Source organism: Pantherophis guttatus, chromosome 2 (genome assembly GCF_059756535.1).
Source record: "Pantherophis guttatus breed Tessera chromosome 2, ASM5975653v1, whole genome shotgun sequence".
NCBI classification, from domain to species: Eukaryota; Metazoa; Chordata; class Lepidosauria; order Squamata; family Colubridae; genus Pantherophis; species Pantherophis guttatus.
The window spans coordinates 116,626,289-116,649,906 of NC_142064.1; the positions used below are offsets into that span (position 1 = coordinate 116,626,289).

At 42.4% G+C, this 23,618-nt stretch overlaps 1 protein-coding gene across 1 annotated transcript; it reads right to left on the bottom strand.

The window, feature by feature from the left end:
- Nucleotides 1–4,685: 4,685 nt before the first annotated feature.
- Nucleotides 4,686–22,130, bottom strand: LOC117675562 (intercellular adhesion molecule 1-like). The gene is made up of 7 exons (XM_034434323.3): nucleotides 21,841–22,130; nucleotides 11,476–11,736; nucleotides 10,011–10,328; nucleotides 9,479–9,757; nucleotides 7,268–7,549; nucleotides 6,868–7,110; nucleotides 4,686–5,714 (listed from the first exon to the last, which is right to left on the bottom strand). The coding sequence occupies exons 1-7, from the start codon at nucleotides 21,890–21,892 to the stop codon at nucleotides 5,521–5,523; spliced, it is 1,629 nt and encodes a 542-aa protein (XP_034290214.3). The 5' UTR covers nucleotides 21,893–22,130; the 3' UTR covers nucleotides 4,686–5,520.
- Between the last annotated feature and the right edge of the window lie 1,488 nt (nucleotides 22,131–23,618).

Here is a 23,618-nt window from a genome sequence, read left to right on the forward strand (position 1 = left end):
CTCAGGGTCTTTTCTTTCATGTCTGCTGGTAAAATGCTTGGTGGTAAGGCTGGTCAGTCAGGCTTGGAAAGGTCTGCTCCACTCTGGTTGCTGTGCTGACTTTCAGTGGAGACTGGATTCAAACCCAATTTCTGGTTCAAACCGATGGAAGGTCTCCTTTGGAGGCAGCATCTGGATCCATGTGCTCTGCTTCCACAGTTGCAGAGTCCTTTGTGCAAGGCTGAAAGACATTAGAACAGGGTCCCCTCCCCCCTTTTGTTGGTAATCTTCCCAGGATAAGGCAATGTAACAGGATTAGAGATGGGAGGGGGGGTTGTAGATAGCTTGCAAGCAGAGTTTGAAAAGAAACAACACAGTATTGCAGTTACTAAACAGATAATGCAGTTTCAACAAAATGGAGACACAACAGATAAGAAAAACTGGATTCACATGCTTCAGGAAAGAGATGAACAGGTAAACCCATTTAAACACATACAGTAAATGCAAGACTGATTTTTTTTCTTGTAAACAAACTTAAAACGTTTCCTTATAAACTTGAGTTGTTACTTTAAGATACAGAGAGAGGAGGAGGAAAAAAAACAAACAAACCAGAAATGAAATGAAATGCTCTCTTTAATCTGTGTTTGTTGGCCAGACAAACACAGGGCAAAGGCTCTTTCTTTCTTTTTTTTCTCTCTCCCCCATTTTCATTGCTTCAACCTTTTTTTTTTTCCTTTTCTAACAATTTAAAATTCTTGTCTCTAGAGATCAGATACATTTTATAGTTACAATTACCTCGAGGGTGCACAAAGACTTAAGACACACACACATAAAAAGAAGAAGGACAAAGAGAAGAAAGCAGAACTCTGAGATTTCACACATACTGATCATTCCCACCATAAATCTCAGTTAAATTAGGGAAGGCACAAATCTTAAACATACCACGTGGTTGCATAGAAGACAGAGACAAACAAACAAACAAAACAAACAAACAAACAAAAACCCAACATTCCTATTTATATATTTCCCTTTTCTTTTAAGTACCTTTATTTAGCCAAATTTGTCTCCCGGTGTTATCTCTTAGCAAAGCCCATTTTTGACACAATTTTCCTAATTTCCTTTTATCCATGCCCCTCAATACGGGCACCCGCCTGGCGTCCCAGGCCGCGAGCACTTCATCTACTGGGGTCCCCGCCACCCGCGAACTATCGCTACCCATGACCCTTTCCTTTTCTCCGGAAGGATCACTTCGACTTAGCCGGGTGGCACGCTCTCAGTTTTCAGAGGAAAAAGCTCTGGGAAGGACTTCGATTCCCTTGCGAAGTATGGGCCCCTTCCTCTAGGGAATCACCACAACTTTTCGGATCCAAAAAGGGGATCCGCGAGGACCTGCTGACCCCTGCAGCCAGGTGTGGGCACCTCCTCTTACACACACACACGCTCGCCCCGTGTCTGGGCTGGACAAAACCGGGATTCCCTTTCACAATTTTATTACCCCCCCCTTCACACGCTTCTGTTCGCTCGGCTTCCATTCCTTTTAAACACAAAGTTCCACGTTTGGCAACCCCCCCTTGCTTTCTCTATCCTACCGGTCATGGCTCGGTGGAGCTAGCAGTAGGCAGAGGTGCGGCTAGAGGTCACGCAAAGAGGTGAAATCAGACTGTTTTCCAGGTGGAATCCCACACACACACTTCCTCCTTCCCTAACAGAAGGTCCTGTGCTCTGGCAAAACCCCCATGCTCTCCAGACCGTTAGTCTTTCTGCGGCTAGGAAATGCACAGAGGAAGCAAGATCCAGCTGTACTTCGGAGAAGGGCCTTCACTCACACACATGCAGGCATACACAAATTTCCCATGCTTTTCCATACTTCAAAATTAAAATTTAGAGGTACTCACCTTCTTTCCAAGCAGCCTTTGAGCTCAAACTCAAAACCCCTTTAAAACCTAGTTCCAAATGGCCAAGGTCCACGAAAACATACCCACAGACTCAATGGGTCTGCTGCTAGCAAGGGAGGCTTACCTGGGCCTGGTCCATTGGTTAGGTTAGCTTGGAGTCCCATCTGGGTCGCCAATTGTTGGAAGAAACATCCTTCTGGGTTCTGCTCCAAGTGGGGAAAACAGACACTGGAAACATGGAGACTGCTTGGAAAGATGGTTTAATGGTGGACAGGATCACATGGCTTGAGTTCCTGAACAGAAAAAGGGAAGATACAGTAAATCCTCGGGTTTTTATGCGCTCTCTGGCTCTGCATTTCTTGGGGCCACGAAAGAGTATCCTGATTGGTTGTCAGACTCCCAGGGGGTGGGGGTCTTGCTGGCTGATGCAATCTTCCCAGGTGCCATGTGGTGAGCCTCGTCTAGATGGGTCCCATTGTGTTAGTTTCTGTTGCTATTGTGTAGAGGGCTAATCCTATCTTTGACAATTCCTACTATGGCTCTGCCTGAAGGAGGTAGATCTTTGTTATGTAGAGTAGACTGGCCCAGGCCTTAATGGCCCATTGACAAAGGGTGGGGGGCAGGAAGATGGGAGCTGCTTCAAAACATGCTTATCCCAGGGAAATATAATATTCTGCCTTTTTCATATTTCCTAAAATATTTCACTCTTCCAGGAGAGGGGTGGGTGCTAACTTCCTACAGGTGTAAGGCAAGGTGCTCGCTGCCCAGCCTGCCCCTTCTCCAGACTACCCAGGCTGAGGGTGGTCAGCTTCTGCTCCTGGCCCAGGAGATGGATCTGGCCAGGAGGGAAGAGAAAGTGAGACTGCAGAAAAGGAGGAGGAGGGTGGACGGCTTTGCGAATTGCTTCGGGGAATTGGGGAGGAAAAAGAGCATTGCCTTCATGCATCGGGTTTTCTGGCGTTTTTTTCCCCAATTCCCCGAAGCAATTCACAAAGCCACACACCCTCCTCCTCCTTTTCTGCAGTCTCACTTTCTCTTCCCTCCTGGCCAAATCCGTCTCCCGGGCCAGGAGCAGAAGCTGACCGCTCTCAGCCTGGGTTGTCTGGAGAAGGGGCAGGCTGGGCGGCGAGCACCTTGCCTTACACCTCTCATGCAGAAGAACCCACTTCGCAAGATCGTGTTTTCTGGCGTTTTCCTCCCTGATTCCCCGATGCAATTTGTACAGCCGCGCGCCCTCATGAAAATGCAGCGGTGGCAGTTTTCAGCAGGTTTCAAACAGCACCCTAACCGTTTCCGCCACCCATTTCCCAGCGTGCAACATTGCTCATTTTTGTCAATGTGAGGATCCCCACCACTTGAAACCGCCAGAAAATGTGACGCACAGAGGCCAACAACCTCCCAAGGGTGGGGGCCAGCGGGTGGATGGGGCTACATTTGGAGTATAAGACGCACCCAGATTTTCATCTCCTTTTTGGGGGTAAAAAGGTGCATTTTATACTCTGAAAAATACGGTATTTGTTTTTGGAGCGCACTGGTCTACCACCTCACTGCCTTTTACTGCTGATCAGCTATAGGGCGGCCTTTTGAAGGCCTCGGCAAGGGTTTAAACAGGTTTTTTCCTTCTAGCCGATCAGCTGGGACTCAGGAGGCAGTGAATAGATTGGAGGTGGGGCCAGGCAGAGGTAGTATTTACTGATTCTCCAAACTAGTCAAAATTTCCATTACCGGTTTGCAAGAACCGGGGAGAACTGGGCCCCAGTGGGGGAGCGTCACAATGGAGGTGGTTGATTTTTGTTTTTTATTTTTTGCTTTAATTTATATGCCGCCCTTCTCCGGAGACTCAGGGCAGCTTACAATGCGTTAAGCAATAGCCTTCCTACTTTTGTATATTTATACAAAGTCAGTTTATTGCCCCCACAATCTGGGTCCTCATTTCACCTACCTTTGAAAGGATGGAAGGCTGAGTCAACCTTGAGCCTGGTGAGATTTGAACTTGCAGTAATTGCAAGCAGCAGTTGTTAATAACAGTGCTTTAGTCCACTGTACTACAGGCTCTTTTGATTAACAATGAAAAGATTGATTAACAATGAATCCCACCTCCACCCACCCTGCTCCCCATCTGTAACTGGATCATATTGTTTGCGGATATCAATTATGTTTTTAATATATAAAAGGTGAAGGTTTCCAACTCTGTCCAACTCTGGGGATGGTGCTCATCTCAGTTTCTTGGCCAAGGGACCCAGGGTTGTCTGAAGAAATTTTTTATGGTCATATGGCCAGCATGGCTATATGCTAAAGGTGCACAGAATGCTATTACCTTCCCACCAAAGCAGTACCTATTACTCTGCTTGCATTTGCATGCTTTTCAACTGCTAGGTGAGCAGGAGTTGGAGCAAGGAAGGGAGTATATGTGTGTGTGTGTGTGTGTGTGTGTGTGTGTGTGTGTGTGTGTGTATGTATATATATATATATATATATATATATATATATATATATATATATATGAGATTCTGTCGAAACGTCGCTTCTACCCTTTTAGGGATATGTTCACAATTACACGGGAAGAAACCCAAAATATTAACTGTACACACACACAGACACAGACACAGACACACACACACACACACATATGTATGTATGTATGTATGTATATATATATATGTATGTATGTATGTATATATATATATGTATGTATGTATGTTTGTATATGTGTGTGTATATACATATACATATAATTTTTATGATTGTGAGCTGGCCAGAGTTATCTTGATGGTAACATGGGTGCACAATAAAATAACTTAACTAAATAAATAATTTAAGCATTTATTTTATTCTCCCTGTAACAAAAGACAAATGTAAAAACAAGTAGGAATATCAGAAGATTAGAAGATTTGCTGAGTTGTGAAGAAGTTGCAGGTCATTGACTTCACTGCAGACCTTTCCAAAATCCAAATAATCTTTTGTCAGAGGAAAATTTTCCTGTGTTCAGCCTGATACTGTTCACTATAATGTGACTCACATTAATGGTATGTGATGACTTTCAACAAGATCATCAAAAGTCCATGTACCAGGATTAAAATACAAAGAAACAGACAAAAAACTATTTCTGGCTTCCTGATATTTGATATAGGATTTGTCACTTGATAAGCCCCATTTTTAATCTCCTATGTTATGAGAAGCTTGCAAGTGTAAATGTCTAGAAATAGACATATATAACATGTTGCTGCCAAAACAACAATATGACAAGCAGATGTTTTACACTGCAAGATTAAAAGGCTACCTATTGCTCTGGGAACTGTTTAGGCTGCTGTTGGTGTTTCTTCCTTGTTTCCTGATGCTGTTTTCCATTGAACAGCTGAATTTAGGCCATAGCCTGGAATAGTGAAGCTGGAAAACATCTTGGCAGGGGGAGATCTTAAGAAAACATAGGAATGCATTACCTTGTAATGCATGACACCAGTCACTATCTGAAAGTCCCAAAGCCAAAGTCCAAAGAAAGTTCTCTCCAGCAGGCATTCCTGGAAGCTGAGGAACACTTTCCTGTGGCTTTTTCCTCAATGTTAAGTCCAATGATGATTCCTGCTGTAGCTATACTCTTGCTGGTATGATTGACGTTTCTCTACAGTTTGTAACAACCAGCATTCATTTAGTTATTGGTTGTGCAATTCAGGCAGAGTCGCAACTCTGAGGCTTGTGCTGCTTGCGGCTGCTGCCGTTTCCAGAGATGATAAATCCCAAATTTCCTCCTATTGATGTAAAAAACCACGATCCCTACCAAGGAAATTAAAATCACGATTGCAGCTATTCCCAAGATGATTGCTAAGATATTGGGCTGGTGAGCTGTGGAAGAAAAAAACAAAAGAGCTGAAAATCAAATGACTGCGCATTCCAGAGAGCTGCAAGTATTTTAGGACTTCCCACCCAGCCCCACCCCACCCCCTTAACACACAAACACACCCCAAGTCTATTTTGAAAATAGAGTGTTCTAGTTTTCATAGCTGAGACAAAAATATGATATATACAAATTGCAACATGTACTGTAAATCTGTGGTTTTAACTCTCCAAAACTTTAAGATGTGTGGATTTCAACTCCCAGAATTCTCCAGTTAAGGGAATTCTTCGTCCCTAGTTTCAAAGTTCTGCTGAGTCTCAATCTGTCTTGCTGTTTATTGTTTGTGTGTGTGCCTTCAAGTTATTCTTGACTCATGGCAACAGAGAAATCCCTGCAGATTTCATGGCAAGATTTTCAGAAGTGGCTTGCTATTGCCTTCTTGCTAGGGCAGAGAAAGATTGAATGGCCCAAAGTCACCCAGGTGACTTTGATCTTAAAACAAGATTAGAACTCAGATTCTTGATTTTTATCCTGGTACTTTAATCAAACCACCCTCTGTTTCCTGTTGGGCAAATTTAACTTGCAAAAAGCTAGTCCCTTGCTGAGATTCCTCACATTTTAAGAAATGTTCTAGGTTAAAAACTCTGAATCAGGTTGATGATACCTCCGAATTCTAAAAGATGTATCAGGAATGTTTTGGTGCATCTAAATACACACTCTCCAAGTTAACCATCTACAAATGGTTGCCTTCTTTAAATGTTAACTGTCTGTTCTCCTAATCCCTAGCTGGTGGGACAGACACAGAGGACGAGAAACAAAAGTTAATATATTTGTTTGGCATTAGGCCAGAAAATGGTGAATCAAAGATATAGAAGTATTATTTGGGTGCATGAAAATCAGTTCATATCCACACATAAGGGAATCTCTTCACTATTCATAGTAGATGCTCTCTTATCCATTAGAAACGTTATCAGTCTTTCTGGATTGCATCATAGATGGAAGTGATACCAAAATCTGGGAAGAGAATTCCTATCACTTTCTTTTATTGGGTTACATTCCTAACTTGCATGTGACAAATAAACTTCAATATTGTCCTGGTTGAGCGATACAAGCTCCCAAATTATGGTTATTCTTGTTCTTTAGAGCTAGAGGTGAACTTACATTCAACATGTATGGTCACATCTCTAACATCAAAGCCATACTGGTTGGTAGCATTACAGTGATAAATGCCATCATGCTCTCTCTGGACTAGCTGTGGTTCCCCAATGTTATAAGGCCTCCCATCTTTCCAGCACTGAACAATTGGTGTGGGGTTTCCCAGGGCTGAACAAGTAAATGATGTTGTACTTCCCTCCTTCCAGGTCAGTGCATGGGGACAATTGGAATCATCCATTTGGGGACCATCTAGAATGGAGAAGAAAATGTGGTTAGTTTCACTGGTAATAATACTCAGTGTAATGTATCTTCTTTTGTTCTGCAAAGCTGCTGCACATTTGTTAAGCCTTTCAGAGTTCTAAATCTCTAGGAATAAAATATAACATGTTTTTTTTTTCCTACTCACAGAAAACGGTGAGATTTTGAGATATATTTCTTTCCTTGGTGTGCCCATCAACGATCAGGATTACTTGGCAGATGAATTCCCTCTTGTTATCCTCTTGCTGAGCGATCATTTCATGCTGCAGGAAATGTTCATCTACGTTGCCGAATGCTAATATTTTGGCAGCATCTGTGATCTGCATTTTAAAACCAGGGGAAGCACTGCCGTCAGTGCTACATGTAATGTTCACTGTTTGATTGATGACAGCTTCTGAACTGCCAATCTGAAAGATGAGTTTTGGTAAAGCTGTGAGGGAACAGAGCAGAGCAGTGATTATGCATCTAGATGGACTAACTCTGGTAAGCTAATTTAATTATAAGAAATGCTCATCAAGGCCCTCTAAATCTTTTTTTCTTTCATGAATGAAGGTGAATATATGTGTCCCAAGATAATGTTCCAGAATCTAATCTGGGTTCAGTCACCAGGACAAGAGGTTTAGTCTTCCGAGCTTTTGGATTTGTGCTGGAGCCCATCCTCAGGGAACCTCTCTCTACCAGTGTGTGTCTTTGGAGTGTGTGATCTCGGAAGCTGTGTTCTACTGCTTCCAAGATGTTTTTGATCTATGGCAGGGTGTGCAATGTAGTTGGCATTAGAAGCTAACTACAAGAACATGAGCAAGTGGTCTGACAAGGAGACCCAAACTCATTGGTAGCCTCACATTGCAATGAACAAGGACATACGGTACATTCAATTTTGCAGCTGCTAAGATGTTGGACAAGCAGGTATATAAAAACAGCCAGGGAAGTGATTGAAGCCTGGGAAACTGGGCTTCAGTTAACAGGAGTATTAATTTACCATCAGTTAATCAAGTATTTAGGAGGTGAAGGATTGGCAGCACAAGAAACAACAACCAGTGACTTAATAGCCAGCTATCAACACTCCAATCAGCAACTAAAAAGCCATACATAACCAGGCACCGTATACGTACCATGCATAGAATAGCCCAAAGCACACACTCTGCTGGAGAGAAGTTCCCTGAAGATGGGCTCAGCGCAAGTCTGAAAGCTTGGAAGACTAAACCTCTAATCCCGGTGACCAACCCAAATTGGATCCTTATTTTCTTTCTTTCAGTCAATAAATATAGAGAGAATGATTAAGATAATGGACCAGGACAAGAAAGACTCATGATCAAAGACACCCTAGCTATGGAAGTTTACTAGGTGACTTTGGCTCTTCACTCTTTCTCACCCCAACATACATCACAGGATTCTTCTTGTGAGCCAAACCTATAGCTTGGGTTCAGGACTGTGTTTTTGAAAAACATGTATGAATGGTTCACAAATATTGAGAAGAAGCAAACAAGGTTAGAATGGCAATTCCCCCCCCCCCACTTCTGTTATATATTTGGTTAAGCCACATTGATCCCTCTAAACCAGTGTTTCTCAACCTTGGCCGCTGGACGATGTGTGGACTTCAACTGCCAGAATCCTCCAGCCAGCAGAGCTGAAGTCCACACATCATCCAGCGGCCAAGGTTGAGAAACACTGCTCTAAACTCTTTTTTACCTATCAACACGCAATACAATAATCTGATGTTTGGGTATAGAAACAGACCAGCAAATAAGTAGTTATACAGTATTTACTTCATTTACTACTTTCATCCTATGAAAGTTTGTCACTAAAACCGATTTAAAACTTAAAAATCAGAAACCAGAATAGATGATAGCTACGGTTTTATTTTGTTTTTGTTTTCGACAAATACACAGAAAAAGATTTTTGAATATTAGCTCTCCTATATTGCCATACTTATGTAAATGTAAACTGTAAAACCAAGGTTGAAGGCTCCACATCTTTGTGGAATGCAGGGACACTGTCAGCTGGCAATGTGAGAAAAACTGGAAGCTGTTTCTCAGTCATTTGCAATCAGTTTTCCCAAACCCTGGCATTCTATTCCATGCTTCATTTTTTCCAGTGGTTTACATTAGATCCAAGCTCTGTATGTACTTAATTTGAATAGGAATATTGGTTTGGTTCACCCTTTAATAGTTATTCTTCAGTTTCAATGAAAATACAACTGGGATAAATTTCTATTTTCTTCAATTCCATTTGTTTCAAAGAGGACTCACTTCAGCTACTTAAACTAGTTTTGTTTTTCAAAATAAGTAATAACTTATAATAGATGGAAGAAAACTCTTCTAATTCTCTCTGTGTTAGTAATTACAGATATGAGACTCACCAAACACGTTCACTATCTTTGTCACATTTTTGGTCACTGGCCCCAGAAAGACTGTGCAGATCAACTCATGATCTCCAACTGAGGAAGAGGCTATCACAGCCTGGGCACTTGCCAAGCTTCCCATCACAGTGGTGTTGAAGGTCAGAGGTTTCCCTGCAAACCACAGATCAAACACGGCCTCTTTGGCTGGGGAAACCTCAGGTGCATCACACGTCACTTTCATCAGAGTCCCAGCTTCTAAGAACAGGCCAGCGTGGAGCAGGGGAGCCTTTGCAAAATCTGCCAAGAAAGTAAGAGAAATCAGGTCAGTTATTGCAAAAAAAAGCAAAAAAAAGCACAGTCACAATAGTATCCTCTCCCTAACCTCTCAGGGGGGTGAGTGCTGGGTCAACTGTAGGGGACATCAAATCTATGCAAACAAAAACCCAAACAGTGTAATAGGTGGACCAACCCCTTCTGTGAAGTAGCAGCATTGTCTAGCACAGGGCGCAGTATATCTAAATCAGAACTGGAGCAATGGATGGGATCTCACCAAAAGTCCATAATGATATGCCATGGGAGGTGTTTTTCAGGAGTGGTCCTCTTGGTCTCAGATCCAGAGATGTTTGGCAGGTGATTGTCTTGTTGTAGTCATTTTGCTCAGCTCTTATGTGATGGTTCACCACAACTGCACCAGCTTCAGGCCGAGTGTGATCCTGAAAGGCCTTTATCAGAACTTGCTCTTCCCCTTTCAGCAAGGTCACTGTGAGATCATGGATGGGGGCTACACCAAGAACCCGACATGTGAAGTTATACAGCTTGCCCACTTCCATTTCTGGTATTGGATCCAGTTCAATACTCTCTGGAGATTCTGAAATGAAATGAAATAAAATGTTCTAAATCAATTTTGTTTGATTAACGTATGCTAGAAGTGAACAAGCAATAACATGGCTCTTCTGTTATTTATTCTATGGCAATAACATTCTCTCTACCTAAGTACATATTTTCCAGCCTGTACATTCTAAGTCAAACTTAAATGTCTATATACCTTTAAGGGGCAGTCTAAGATGGCATGCCTTAGCTTTCCCAAAAGAAATACCTTGTCTCTTGTCACCTGAAAGATCTATTTCTATTTGCTTGCCCTAGTTAGATAATTATTTCCATCTTTTGCCTTAGCTAAGTGCCTGCATTCTTGCTAGACATTAATGTAGGTAATCCTCACCAAAATATTTCTATAATGTCATAATCACAGTCCCAGTTTTATTGCAGGAGGGTGGGAAGAATTTGCCTCAGGGAAAGGATCGATATTGGTTATTTATTTATATTTCTCCTACCTACATAGCAATTAGAAAGCATGCAAATGCGAGTAAAGAAATAGGTACTACTTTGGTGGAAAGATAATAGTGTTTTGTGGCGTATAGTCATGCTGGCCACATGACCACAGAAATCTCTTTAGGCAATGCTGGCTCCCTCGGCTAAGAAACGGAGATAAGCCCTGTCCCCTAGAGTCAGATACAACTGGCCATGGAAAACCTTTACCTTTTATTTATATTTCACATTTCTAAACTGCCCATCTCCTTCAAAGAGGGACTCTGCGTGCTCCTTCCAATTTTTTGCCATTTATCTAGCTAAAACCAGAAGCCTTTTTTGAAGGCTCTTTCTATTGATGAAACAGGATGCCATGCACCAGATCCATCGCCACTCACTACATTTGGCTAATTAGTTTCTGTAGGTAAATTTCTGCTCTCTGTGTTTGACACTCTGCTTCTTGATGCAACTGCATCCTTTCCTGAGTTTCTCCTGAATCCGAGCTGGGTTCTGAAAGGGTGGGAGCCATCCTATTCCCACACAAAATCAAAGAGCTGTGTCACTTTGAGATGTGTGGACTTCACTTCCTAGAATTCTTAGTAAAGTCCATATTGGTTGGAGAATTCTGGAGGTTGAAGTCCAACCATCTTAAAATTCTCCAGTTTGGGTAACATTAGAGCATAATTGACACAATCCAGCAAGTGACTTACTATAAATAATGATGTTTGCTTTTGGAGATTTCTTCTGTCCAGTCTTACATTCAGCATAGCACAAAGGGCTGGCTGCCCAATAGTCCACATTGCTGAGACGAAAGGCTTTCCAGTTGGATCCATTTTCTATGGGAATCTTTGTATAGGCAGACTCAATGCCAATATTTTCACAAGTGCTCGTGCAATTCAGGTCAAGAGAGCCTCCAAATTCCACCACAGGATTTGGTGGCCAGATTTCCACAAACTCTTCCTCTGTAGTTCCTGAAATCAGAACAAAGACAGCTGGTGCAAAAATGAACAGAGTGGAGGAAAAGTTAGAAATTAATACTGAAAAATAGGAAACCCAGTGTGTGTCTAGTTCAGACATGGACCTTCAATAGTGACAAACTTGCAAACTTAAAGTCCTTATTTGGAAATAAATTCAAACTGCTGTTTATATGTATCTGTCCAATTGTATCTGACTGGATTGCTTACATACTCCCAAACAGTAGTAAAATTAAAAATGCAACTATGCATAATTTACTGAAGCTCTGAGGAATATCCGGGGCCCATGTATGCAATCAACATCAATGAAAGAAGAAACATACCTCAAGACCCCAAAACCTGCTGAAACAACCAAATCTTAATAGCTCTACAGAAAGATAACGGAGTTGTGGCCTATCTGATATCAGGCTAGGGAGGTTGTCCTAATTCAGGCAGTGTCTGAGACAGCCCAACCCCATGATCCCTGCAAAGCAGGGGTGAAATCCAGCAGGTTCTAACAGGTTCTGGAGAACTGGTAGCGGAAATTTTGAGTAGTTTGGAGAACCGGCAAATACCACCTCTGGCTGGCCCCAGAGTGGGGTGGGAATGGAGATTTTGCAATATCCTTCCCCTGCCACGCCCACCAAGCCACACCCACAGAACCGGTAGGGGAAAAAATTGAATTTCACCCCTGCTGCAGAGGCCATTCCTTAAGGGTTGGGATCCAGAGCAAGCCTTTCTGTCCAGATCTAAAAGGATGAGCATAGATTGCAGGGAGAAGGCACCACAGATATCCAGATGGTGAAAAATGGAGGCTTTGAAGGTGACAGCCAGTCCTTTGAGTTGCAGTTGGAGACACAGGTAGCTCTCAGAGTTAATGTGGCTATAGTGGTCAAGCAAAAAGTTAAAAGCGTTTAGTTTTAGATCCATTATTGGCTTGCACTAATATTTCAAAAAAGAAAACAAACGTCAAAAGTCACAATATCCTTTGCATGTATACCTAAGATTTAATGTAATGCACATCTAGATATAGTTGAATTCCTTTTTTTTGAAAAGTTTTTCAGTTTTATTTCTTATACACATAATATAAAATGTACATTTTCTTATACATAATTAATCATACATATACCTGTTTTCCTTAAAGAAAGCATTAAAATAAGACATTTTAATTACATTTGGAGTTGCTTTTCTACCGTTTCTTCCCTCATTTCACAACAAACCTTCTCCTTCTCCTCCTCCTTCCCTTCCCTCCATCCTCTCCTCTCCTACTTTCTCCTTCCTCCTTTCCTACCTCATCCTACTTCCCCTTCCCTTCCCCCACTCCTCTCTTCTTTTCCCCCTTCTCACCTTCTCTCCTACTCCTGTCCCCTACCCTTCCTTCCTCTCTTTTTCCCTTTCTTCCCCTCCCTCTCCTCTTTCTACCCTCTACTCCTCTCTCCTTTCTATCTTCTTTGCTATGGAATATTTTCCTTGTTTGGTATCCGAGCAACTCCTGTATTCTAATAGTATATACTTTCTTTCGATTTCTTTTCAGATTTATTCTATCTATCAGTATTATCCTCATAATTGTACATTTATTCTTATTATCTTCTTTCTTTTCCCCCTCCCATCCCTCTTTTTCATTTACTCTGGTGTCATCTGGGTTTCTATTTCTTTTTTATTCTCTCCCTTGTTTAATTTTCTATTATCTAACTCATTTATCAATCCTCTTATCTTCATATTTCTTTTCTAACTATATATATTCCATTTAATATCCCTTCCTTACTTTCTTCCATTGCTTCTGCTAGTATCTCTGCAATTTTCTCTGCTAAATTTTCTCCCTTTTCTTCTTCAATGTTTTGTAATCTTAAATAAAAATCAGCTTTATCCATTTCCAGGGTTATAATTGTTTTTTCCTGATTTTTATCAGTAATTGTAAGTCTATAGTCCAGCTCTTCAACTTTTTTCTCGGTTGCTTCTGCTTTTTCTTCCATTTGCTGCAATCGTTGTTCATTTTTCTCTATCATTTCTTTAACTTCTTTCAGTTCTCCTTCCATTTTTTCCATTCTCCTATCTACCTTGTCTAATATTGTCTTAAGCTCTTCATATATTTTAAAAAAAATTTTAAAAAAACTTTTTTATTCTTTTGTGTATATTTGTTGTTTTTAACAGTCGCTTGGTCGATTGTCGTTGTGAGCCACCCTGAGTCCTCGGAGATAGGGCAGCATACAAATTTTATAAATAAATAAATAAATAAATAAATAAATAAATAAATAAATAAATAAATAAATAGTCTGTAGCATATTTTTTAATTCTATGTTGACTTCCTCTTGCTGTGATGCAATTTCTGTTGTCTTTTGCCCTGTAGTACCAGCCATTGTTGATATTGATGGTGATGATAAATGTTGTGTTTTTTTCTTCATCTTATTTTTCCCCCCAAATTTTAGTACCCAATTTTATAATCCAAATACTCGATTTCTTTAAATTCAAAATGCCCAATCAGGTTCTTGAAACCCTAATCCACATAGATTTGATCCATAAACCATACAAAAAAACAAGAACAATCAAACAGCCCCAAAGGGAAAAAATAGAGGGGAAAAAATAGAAAGAAAGAGAAAGAGAAAAAAAGGAAAGAAAGAGAGAGAGAGAGAGAGAGAGAGAGAGAGAGAGAGAGAGAGAAATAAAAAATAAAACCAGATCCGCACAAAAATAAAAATTTACTAGTCCAAAACCCAGGTGTTTGCCCAAAATATGGTCTGGTTGCTCTGCAGCCTAAAAAAAAAGCATTGTGATTAACACCAGCTGTCTGCAATTACTGTAAATTTGAATCTCACCAGGCTCAAGGTTGACTCAGCCTTCCATCCTTTCTAAAATAGGTTAAATGAGGACCCAGTTTGTGGGGACAATAAGCTGACTTTGTATAAAATATACAAAAGTATGAAGGCTATTGCTTAACGCATTGTAAGCCGCCCTGAGTCTCCAACCAGGCAATAAAAAGATGAAAAAAAAATATATCTACCCCCCCCCCAAAAGAAAAGAAAAAACAAAAACCCTGCCAATTAACTCTTTTAAATCCAGGAAGAGGGCATTTCTACAAGGAAAAAGGAAAAGGAAAAGGCATAAAAAGAGAAAAACCAGAAAGAAAAAAAAATAATATTCCCAAATACCACTATTCCAAAATCTTACAAAATTTATTACTCCATCAAGCAAAAGGAAAAAATAAGCAGCTTTCTTTCTTCTTTTTCTTCTATATCTTCCCCCTTCTGTTACAAAATCATAAAACCACTTCTTATCAAAATCTTCCTGCCAGTTTCCAAAACATCCCAAGGTCACTCCCTTCTCATCTTTTCCTTTGTCCAAAATATCTCTTTAATTTCCTCTGCAATCCAAAATAGTCTTAAAGGAAAAAAAAAATAAACCCACAGCTTCAAAGCTCCAAATTCAACTTTTCAAATTCCTCTTTTCCTATCTGCTTTCAGTTTGTTAAATTACTTTTTCAGCTTTTGTTAATTAGCTTTTATTAACGCCTTTCGTTTCTTCGCCGCTGTTCCGGAAATGGGGAGGTAGCCTTTTTCCACTCCCTCCCCTCTCTCTTTGCTAATTTTCTCAAGTAAAATAGTTTTAAAAGTTCAGGAGTTAAATATATAAAGGAATCTTGTTTTCAAGACCACAAATTCTCACCCACGTGAGATGATCCCACATTCTCTTTTCCTTATCTTCTTGCGTGTGGCTGGCCTGGCTTGTGACAGTTCCTAATGACTGCTTCCCTTGCTGCTGGGTCGGAAGCTATTGCAGACACTTCAGGGAACTTGCGGCGTCCCTGTTCGTGCCTGCCAGTGCCTCCATTCTTCACTATCTTTACAGGACAGCTATGATCCCTGGGGATCCCCTAAAGCAGCTGAGATATCAGCATTTTCCAGGAACCCTGGAATTTGCTGTGCTGCCGCTGGCATTAGCCACATCTCTCTCAGCCGAATTCCAACATACTGTGTTATCCACCCCTTACAGCACATTTCAAGTTATTTTTAATCTCATTTTTTAACCTAATTTAGATGAGATATGCAACCATTTTAATTTCTGACCATCTAAACATGGTAATGTCATTGACTTTGAATAAAAATATCCCAGTTAATGAAATAAGGCTTTTTAAACACCTCCTTGCTGAAATAATCACAGTTTGTTAAATAACAAAAGAAAGATATACCATGTGAGTCTCTCCTGGTGGAGTGGGGCCATGGGATGCAGGTGGGCCTGCTGATCGCATACCTGGCTCCCTGCCACGTGACAGCGGCACTGCCCGAGCTTCTCAACGTTATTGCTGGGGTGGCGGTTGATACCCCCAGACTTTTGGTCATGGGGGATTTCAACCTGCCATCTACCGGTGGGGCGTCTGGGATGGCTCGGGAGTTTATGGCTTCCATGACAGCCATGGACCTGACACAATTAATTCATGGCCCCACTCACGTGGGAGGACACACTCTGGACTTGGTTTTTATCTCTGGTCAGTGGCGGAGTGGTCTGGATATAGGGAATATAGTTATTGAACCCCTGTCATGGTCGGACCATTCTCTCCTGAGACTGGACCTTTCGACCGCTGCACCCCACTGCAGGGAGGCGGAACCGACCAGGTGGTTCCGCCCCAGGCGCTGATGGATCCTGATAGGTTCCAGAGGGAGCTTGGGCCAGTTCCTGAAACTCTGGCTCACGACTCGGCTGAAGATCTGGTGGCTGCCTGGGATAGGACAGCCGCCGGTGCTCTGGACCGAGTCGTGCCTTTGCGGCCTCTGACCCGACGCCGAACCTGCCCGGCCCCTTGGTTTTCCGAGGAGCTGAGGGAGATGAAGCGCCGGAAAAGATGCCTAGAGAGTGGTTGGAGGGCTAGTCGCTCCGAATCCGACCGAACACTAGTTAGATCTCATATTAAGACCTATCTAGTGGCGATAAAAGCGGCAAAGTGTAACCACTTTTCCGCTCTTATTGCATTGGCAGATAACCGCCCAGCCACCTTGTTTAGGGTGACCCGCTCCCTCCTATATCAGGGAGCGCGGGAAGACCCCTTGCAAGGGCAGGCTGAGGATTTTGCACAGTATCTGCACGATAAAATCGCTCAGATTCGGGAAGGCTTGGACTCTGACTGGATAGATCCCGGCGGGGTGACTGAGGCTGGTCTTGAGAATGTTACCTGGGATGAGTTCGACCCTGTGACTCCTGAGGACGTGGACAGGATCCTGGGGAGGTTAAACGCAACCACATGTTTATTGGACCCGTGCCCCTCCTGGCTGGTACTGGCCACCCGGGAGGTAACACGAGGCTGGCTCCAGAGGATCATAAATGCTTCTCTGAGAGAGGGTTTCTTGCCTCCCGCCTTGAAAGAGGCGGTGGTGAGGCCCCTCCTCAAGAAGCCTTCTCTGGACCCGGCCGTTTTGGCAAACTATCGTCCGGTCTCCAACCTTCGCTTTGTTGCGAAGGTTGTAGAGAGTGTGGTTGCATGACAGCTCCCACAGTTCCTGGATGAAACCGTCTATCTAGATCCGTGCCAGTCCGGCTTCAGGCCTGGGTACAGCACGGAGACGGCATTGGTCGCATTGGTGGATGATCTCTGGAGGGCTCGGGACAGGGGTTGTTCCTCTGTTCTGGTCCTGTTAGACCTCTCAGCGGCTTTTGATACCATCGACCATGGTATCATGCTGCGCCGGCTGGAGGGACTGGGGGTGGGAGGCACCGTGCTGCGGTGGTTCTCCTCCTATCTCTCTGACCGGTCGCAGTCTGTGTTGGCAGGGGGACAGAGGTCGACCTCGAGGTGCCTTGCTTGCAGGGTGCCGCAAGGGTCGGTCCTCTCGCCGCTCCTGTTCAACATTTATGTGAAGCCGCTGGGTGAGATCATCCGTGGTTTTGGGGTGCGATGCCATCTGTACGCTGATGACACTCAGCTGTACATTTCCACCCCAGACCACCCCAATGATGCCCTCGAAGTGATGTCCCAGTGTCTGGAGGCCGTGCGGGTCTGGATGGGGAGGAACAGGCTTCGGCTCAACCCTTCCAAGACCGAGTGGCTGTGGATGCCGGCATCCCGGTATAGCCAGCTGGTGCCATCGCTGGCTATTGGGGGTGAGTCACTGACCCCCACAGAGGGGGCTCGCAACTTGGGCGTCCTCCTGGACACACGGCTGTCTTTAGAAGAGCATATGACGGCCGTGGCCAGGGGGGCTTTTTATCAGGTTCGCCTGATACGCCAGTTGCGCCCCTTTCTGGATCGGGACTCCTTGTGCACAGTCACTCATGCCTTGGTTACGTCACGCCTGGACTACTGTAACGCTCTCTACATGGGGCTCCCCCTGAGGAGCACCCGGAGGCTCCAGCTGGTGCAGAATGCGGCCGCGCGGGTGATTATGGGAGCGACGTGGCGCTCCCATGTAACACCTCTCCTGCGCGAGCTGCATTGGCTCCCGGTGGTCTTCCGGGTGCGCTTTAAGGTATTGGTTCTCATCTTTAAAGCGCTCCATGGCTTAGGGCCAGGGTATTTGCGAGACCGCCTGCTGCTACTGATAACCTCCCACCGGCCAATACGCTCTCACAGAGAGGGCCTCCTCGGGGTGCCGTCGGTCAGGCAATGTCGGCTGGCGGCCCCCAGGGGGCGAGCCTTTTCTGTGGGGGCACCCACCCTGTGGAATGAGCTGCCTCCTGGAATACGATTGATCCCGGACCTCCGGACCTTCCGTAAAGCCCTGAAGACGTTTTTATTTCATCAAGCCGGCCTAGCCTAAATGGTTTTTAATTGGGATTTTAAATTTTATGGATTTGGGGTTTTAAATTGGGTAGCCAATGATTTAATTCTTTTAATTATCTTAACTTTTGCATTTGTATGTTTTTTAATTTTGGCTGTTCACCGCCCTGAGTCCCTTCTGGGAGAAGGGCGGTATACAAATTAAATAAATAAATAAATAAATAAATTTTTTTCCACAAATAGTCCACTAATATGGGAATAGCATGGGTTACTCTTAAAGTACTTATTTTACTAACTAACCTATCACCCCAGGCAGAAAAAGATGCATGCATCACAACATAGAAAAATTGAACTAGAAGTAAAATAAACCCCAAAGTGCTCAAAGATTCTGTTGCAAATTTTTTTAGGAAGCATATCATACTTTTAGGTTTACTAACCTAGAGTTGAACCAATTATATCCTTTGGACACAGAATATTTTTTTAAAAATTGCAACAGATTTATTGAGAACAGAGAGAAAAACCTGAGAAATGAATGGTTTCTTATATGAAACATTTGTAACAAAGTAAAATAATATCTTCTTCAGGAGCAAAGTAGACCAATTATAATGAAATTAATTATTAATGTTTATAATATTATAAAATTTATGTAAACCTGGCAAACATAGATAATTTTAAATTTTAATAAATTTTCCAGAAATTTCTGATATACAGTCAAGTGTTTTGACTGAACACCTAATGTTATAGAAAACAGTGACATTCCTGATATGTTTTATCGGCCCTTGGGATTAGCCCTATAGGATAACCCAGTGATGGCGAGGCTTTTAGAGACCGAGTGCCCAAACTGCAACCCTAAACCCATTTATTTATTGCAAAGTGCCAACACAGCAATTTAACCTGAATAATGAGGTTTTACTACCTAAAATAATGATAAACAAGGCAGAGGTCAGCTAATTGTTCTAAGAAAAATGTGATAAATGCACTTTTATGCCCCTTATTTTTTTTCTGCTTTTGAAATATTACACTTAGCAACAATAAAAAAGAAAAACTTTCTCTTTCTCTCTTTCTCTCTCTCTCTCTGTTTCTCTCTTTTTCTCTTTCCCTCCCTCTGTCTGTCTCTGTTTCTCTCTCTTTCCCTTCCTCCCTCTCTCTCCCTCCCTCCCTCTCTCTTTCCCACTCTTTCTTTCCCTCTCTCCCTTTCCCTCTCTCTGTTTCTCTCTCTTTTCCTCTCTCTCTTTCTCTTTCTATCTTTCTCTCCCTCCCTCCCTCCCTCCCTCTCTCTCTCTGTTTCTCTCTCTCTCTCCCTCCCTCTCTTCTCCTCTCTCTCTTCTCCTCTCTCCCCCCCTTGGGAGGTAGGAACTGCTGAACTGGTCCTGGGTGGTGGGAATATGACATCTGGAGGCCCAGGAGCCCAGGAGCAGCGTGCCCATGCTCAGCTGGTCGGCAGAGAGCCAAAGATTAGCTGGCCAGTAGGGAGGCAGGGCATCCCAACACCGGCAGCTTTGGAGGAAAAGCAACTGACATCCGGGAGGCCAGAGCGAGCCCATGACAATGCAGGGTCACATTGTGGCTCCGCATCATAATGGACTCCAGGAGGAGGATGGGACCCCATCTCCGCCATTGTGAAGCGTGCTAAATTTCACTGTGCTGTGCAAGGCGCTGCGATAGCAGTGGGCAGGCCATGGAGGCAGCAACAGTAAATGTATCGTGACGAAGGCAGAATGCTGTTTCGCATATTTTTTTTTTAGTCCCACAAACTTTTGTTTCCCTGCAAACGAAGTGAGAAACGTGATGGAGAAATGCAATGGAGCTGGGCTGGGGTGACACTGTGCATGCCCACAGAGAGGGCTCTGCATGCCACTTCTGGCACACATGCCATAGGTTCATCACCACCGGCCTAGGATGTTCTGGAGCAGAAATTTGAGGAAATGATTGTTCAGCTGCCCCTTGACTTCCAACATTTGCCTAAATAAACAGAAAGTCTCAGCCAGTGTCCAGCTGCACTTTGTCACAAATCAGTTTCCAATGTTTTCCCTTTCAGTTTTTGCCCAACTGGACTTGATCCAAATTTTGATAGCATTCTTAAAACAGACACAAATCAATTGGAAAGTAAAGTACAGAGCATATTACAGTGGGAGGAGTCTCACTTTTTGTTCACTTGTTTTCCGAAGATCAAACAAATGTTAAGAAAAAAGATAATAAGAATAAAGATGATTATAATCAATAATACAGGAAAGTGAATGGAGGTCAACAAGTCAATATTCCATGGAGATTTCTTAAGAAACAATTTCTCCCAGTCTGCTTCAATTTAATTTTTCCAGTCAATCCCTTCAGAAAACATGTTTCTTTCTCACTTTTTCCAAAATGGAAACAGCTTCAAAAAAAGCATGGAAGGATTACAAATGCAAAAAAATGATAATCTGAACACAGCCTTGATCAATTAGGATTCTTTCTTACTAATACCAATAAGCCATTGATCCATAAAATATCCTCCTACCCTGGAGGACACAATCTGGAGAAATTGAGGACTACGTGCTAGTGCTGTATGGCCAGTCCTTGATTTATGTTGTAGTCCGCAAAAGCTTAAAGAAAATGACTTGAGTGGAAAGCTTATATGGATTTTTTTTTGAAAGTAGAAAAGATTGAAGAGATGTTTTCTGGTTTGACGGATTAAAAAGGTCAAAAGAAAATGGAGAAAAAACATGACATGACAATTCCTTGATAGAAAGAAAGGTAGAAGGCATAACTATATTTTTTCTTCTCTTGCCATTACTTTTGTTCTTTTGTTGTTACATTCTTTTTTTTTTTAATTATTTATTAATATACTGTATATTTATATATATTTAAATTATAGGGGTGGGGGAGAGAGAGAAATTTGGTTCGGCTGTCATAGGCATTAAACTATAGAGGTACACTTAGGGCAGGAAGATAGTGAAAGAGAAATAACTGCTTTGCTGGCTTCTGATACCACGAGTCTTATTTTTTCTAAGGACTGGCTACCTAGGCGAGCCATTTTGTGAAACAGATATAAATTGTTTTTACCTTTTAATGCTCTTCTACATACTGATAGGTATAAGTGCTTGATGAATCAAAGTAAGACAGGAAGAGCCCAAACATGCCCAAACATGCCTGTTACAATGTTTTTCTGCTCTATAGCATCTCTGATCAAATTAACTTATCAAAAAATTGCCGTTCTGGTTCTCCGCCTGCTAGACTTCATATTCAAATCATAGTTTAGGGTTAGCCTGACATGGCAGCAAATCTGATCATGGTTTGCTGTTGTAGATTAAAAAAAATCTCAAGCCACTTCCAAGGATCTCATTCCCACTTCTCACTAAAATTATGTTTTCTCAGGCTTCTTCCGTCTCTTTTTCGTGCTTTGCCCCACAATATCTGAGCGAAATGGAGGTTTCCTTTCTTACCTTGAGTAACAGCCCAGGCTCCTACAGCAAAAAAGAAGATAAATTTCTGCATGTTGCACTCTCAGTCTCTTGGGTTGGCTGTTGTCTGGATCGATTCCTGCCCCTGAGAGAGGCAGGCCAAAATCTGGATCAGTCCAAATAGGAGAAAACAAGGAACAGAGGCAGAGTGAGCGCCTATAGTCAAAGCGGCAAGTAGCTTCTGGAAGCAGATTTATCGACTAGCTCTGCCAAGCTCTCTTAATGTTACACAGCTTCAGGAAATATTTGCTTCCTCTCCATTGAGGCTCACTGAGCACGTTCTTCCGGCCCTGGCAGCCTTAGTTTTCCCTCCCAAGAAATCGCCTTTTTTCCTGATCACTGAAATCTAATTGACTCTTTCAATAACCTTTCTTGGTCAGCCATTCTCAACCTTTTGCTACCAGCCTCCATTATTCATATCATTTTGTATGTCAAGTGATTTTTTTTCACTTGAAAAAAAATGCTTTTTCTTAGCATTACCTCTAAAAATACCCATAGTTTTCCATTTCAGTATGTAAATACTGATGTCTAATACTAATTCAAATGCTAATGAATTTCCTTTGGGTGGTTCTTGATGGTTTCACTTTTTATTTTCCCACACTAACCATCTCCATTTTATAACTTAAGAAAAAGGAAATTGTACCTTCAATTTTCGTGTGAGAGTGCTACTGTGTGTGTGTGTGTGTGTGTTTTTTCATATAATGTACTTTTATATTCCATAAATAGGTCAAATATTACTATCTTATGTCTTAAGACACCTGCTTCATATTTTAAATTAATGTGCATGATTGATAACCAAGAAAGCATTTCCTATTTCAATTTGCCCCCAGTATTTTCTCCTGAAGGGTACAGTAATTGAACGCTTCTCCTCCCACACACACATGAATGTTTCCATCCTAATGACTCAGGTCCCCAAAGCAATCATCATTTAGATCTATTTGATCTCATGAAGTGGTTGTGGTAAGGAATGAGAAATCCAGTTTGAACAAGCCAGAGCAATTGGATGCATCCCAGTGTGACTGGTCTTTTCAGTCAAAAGCAAGAGTCCTTTTCCAATTTTACTGGGGATCTGACTGCATGAGAATCCAGTGGATTTAGCTGATAAGGGCCATTTGTACAAACTAACATTACAAACATGACACTGTTCCTTATATGGCCAAAGGCTCATAATTATTCTGTTCACCAGTGCAACGTGGTCCACTTGTGTCTCCAAAATCATATTTTTCTGCCTTTTTTTCTTTGTCATGAAGCTAAAAAGCTTGCAGTAATTCTTTTCAAACATCCAGTTTATTTTCCCCTTCTTCTCAGGATTACAAGGTAAGAGTACATAAGAAAAGGTCTAAGCCTACAGAATAACAGAGCTTGACGTGACCTTGGAGGTCTTCTAGTCCAACCCTCTGCTAAGCAGGAAACCCTATACCATTTCAGACACATGGCTGTCCAGTCTCTTCTTAAAAGCCTCCAGTGATGGATCACCCACAACCTAAGAATAACGCGGGGGTGGGGGGGAGGGGGGCAGAACCGGTTCGGTGATGTCATAACATCACCACTACCGGCTCGGCAGAACCGGGCTGAACCGGGAGGAACCCACCACTGATATATATAAAACATATTTATATGTTAACAGGTATTCTGTGGCCATATATGTCATTCACAGTCATTTGAAGGCTTGAAGTTTCAATGAGTTAGCAATGAAGATGAGTTGCATAGGGGTACTTTTGGTTTACTTCTAAGTCCCATCTGCAGCATGCATGCAACCA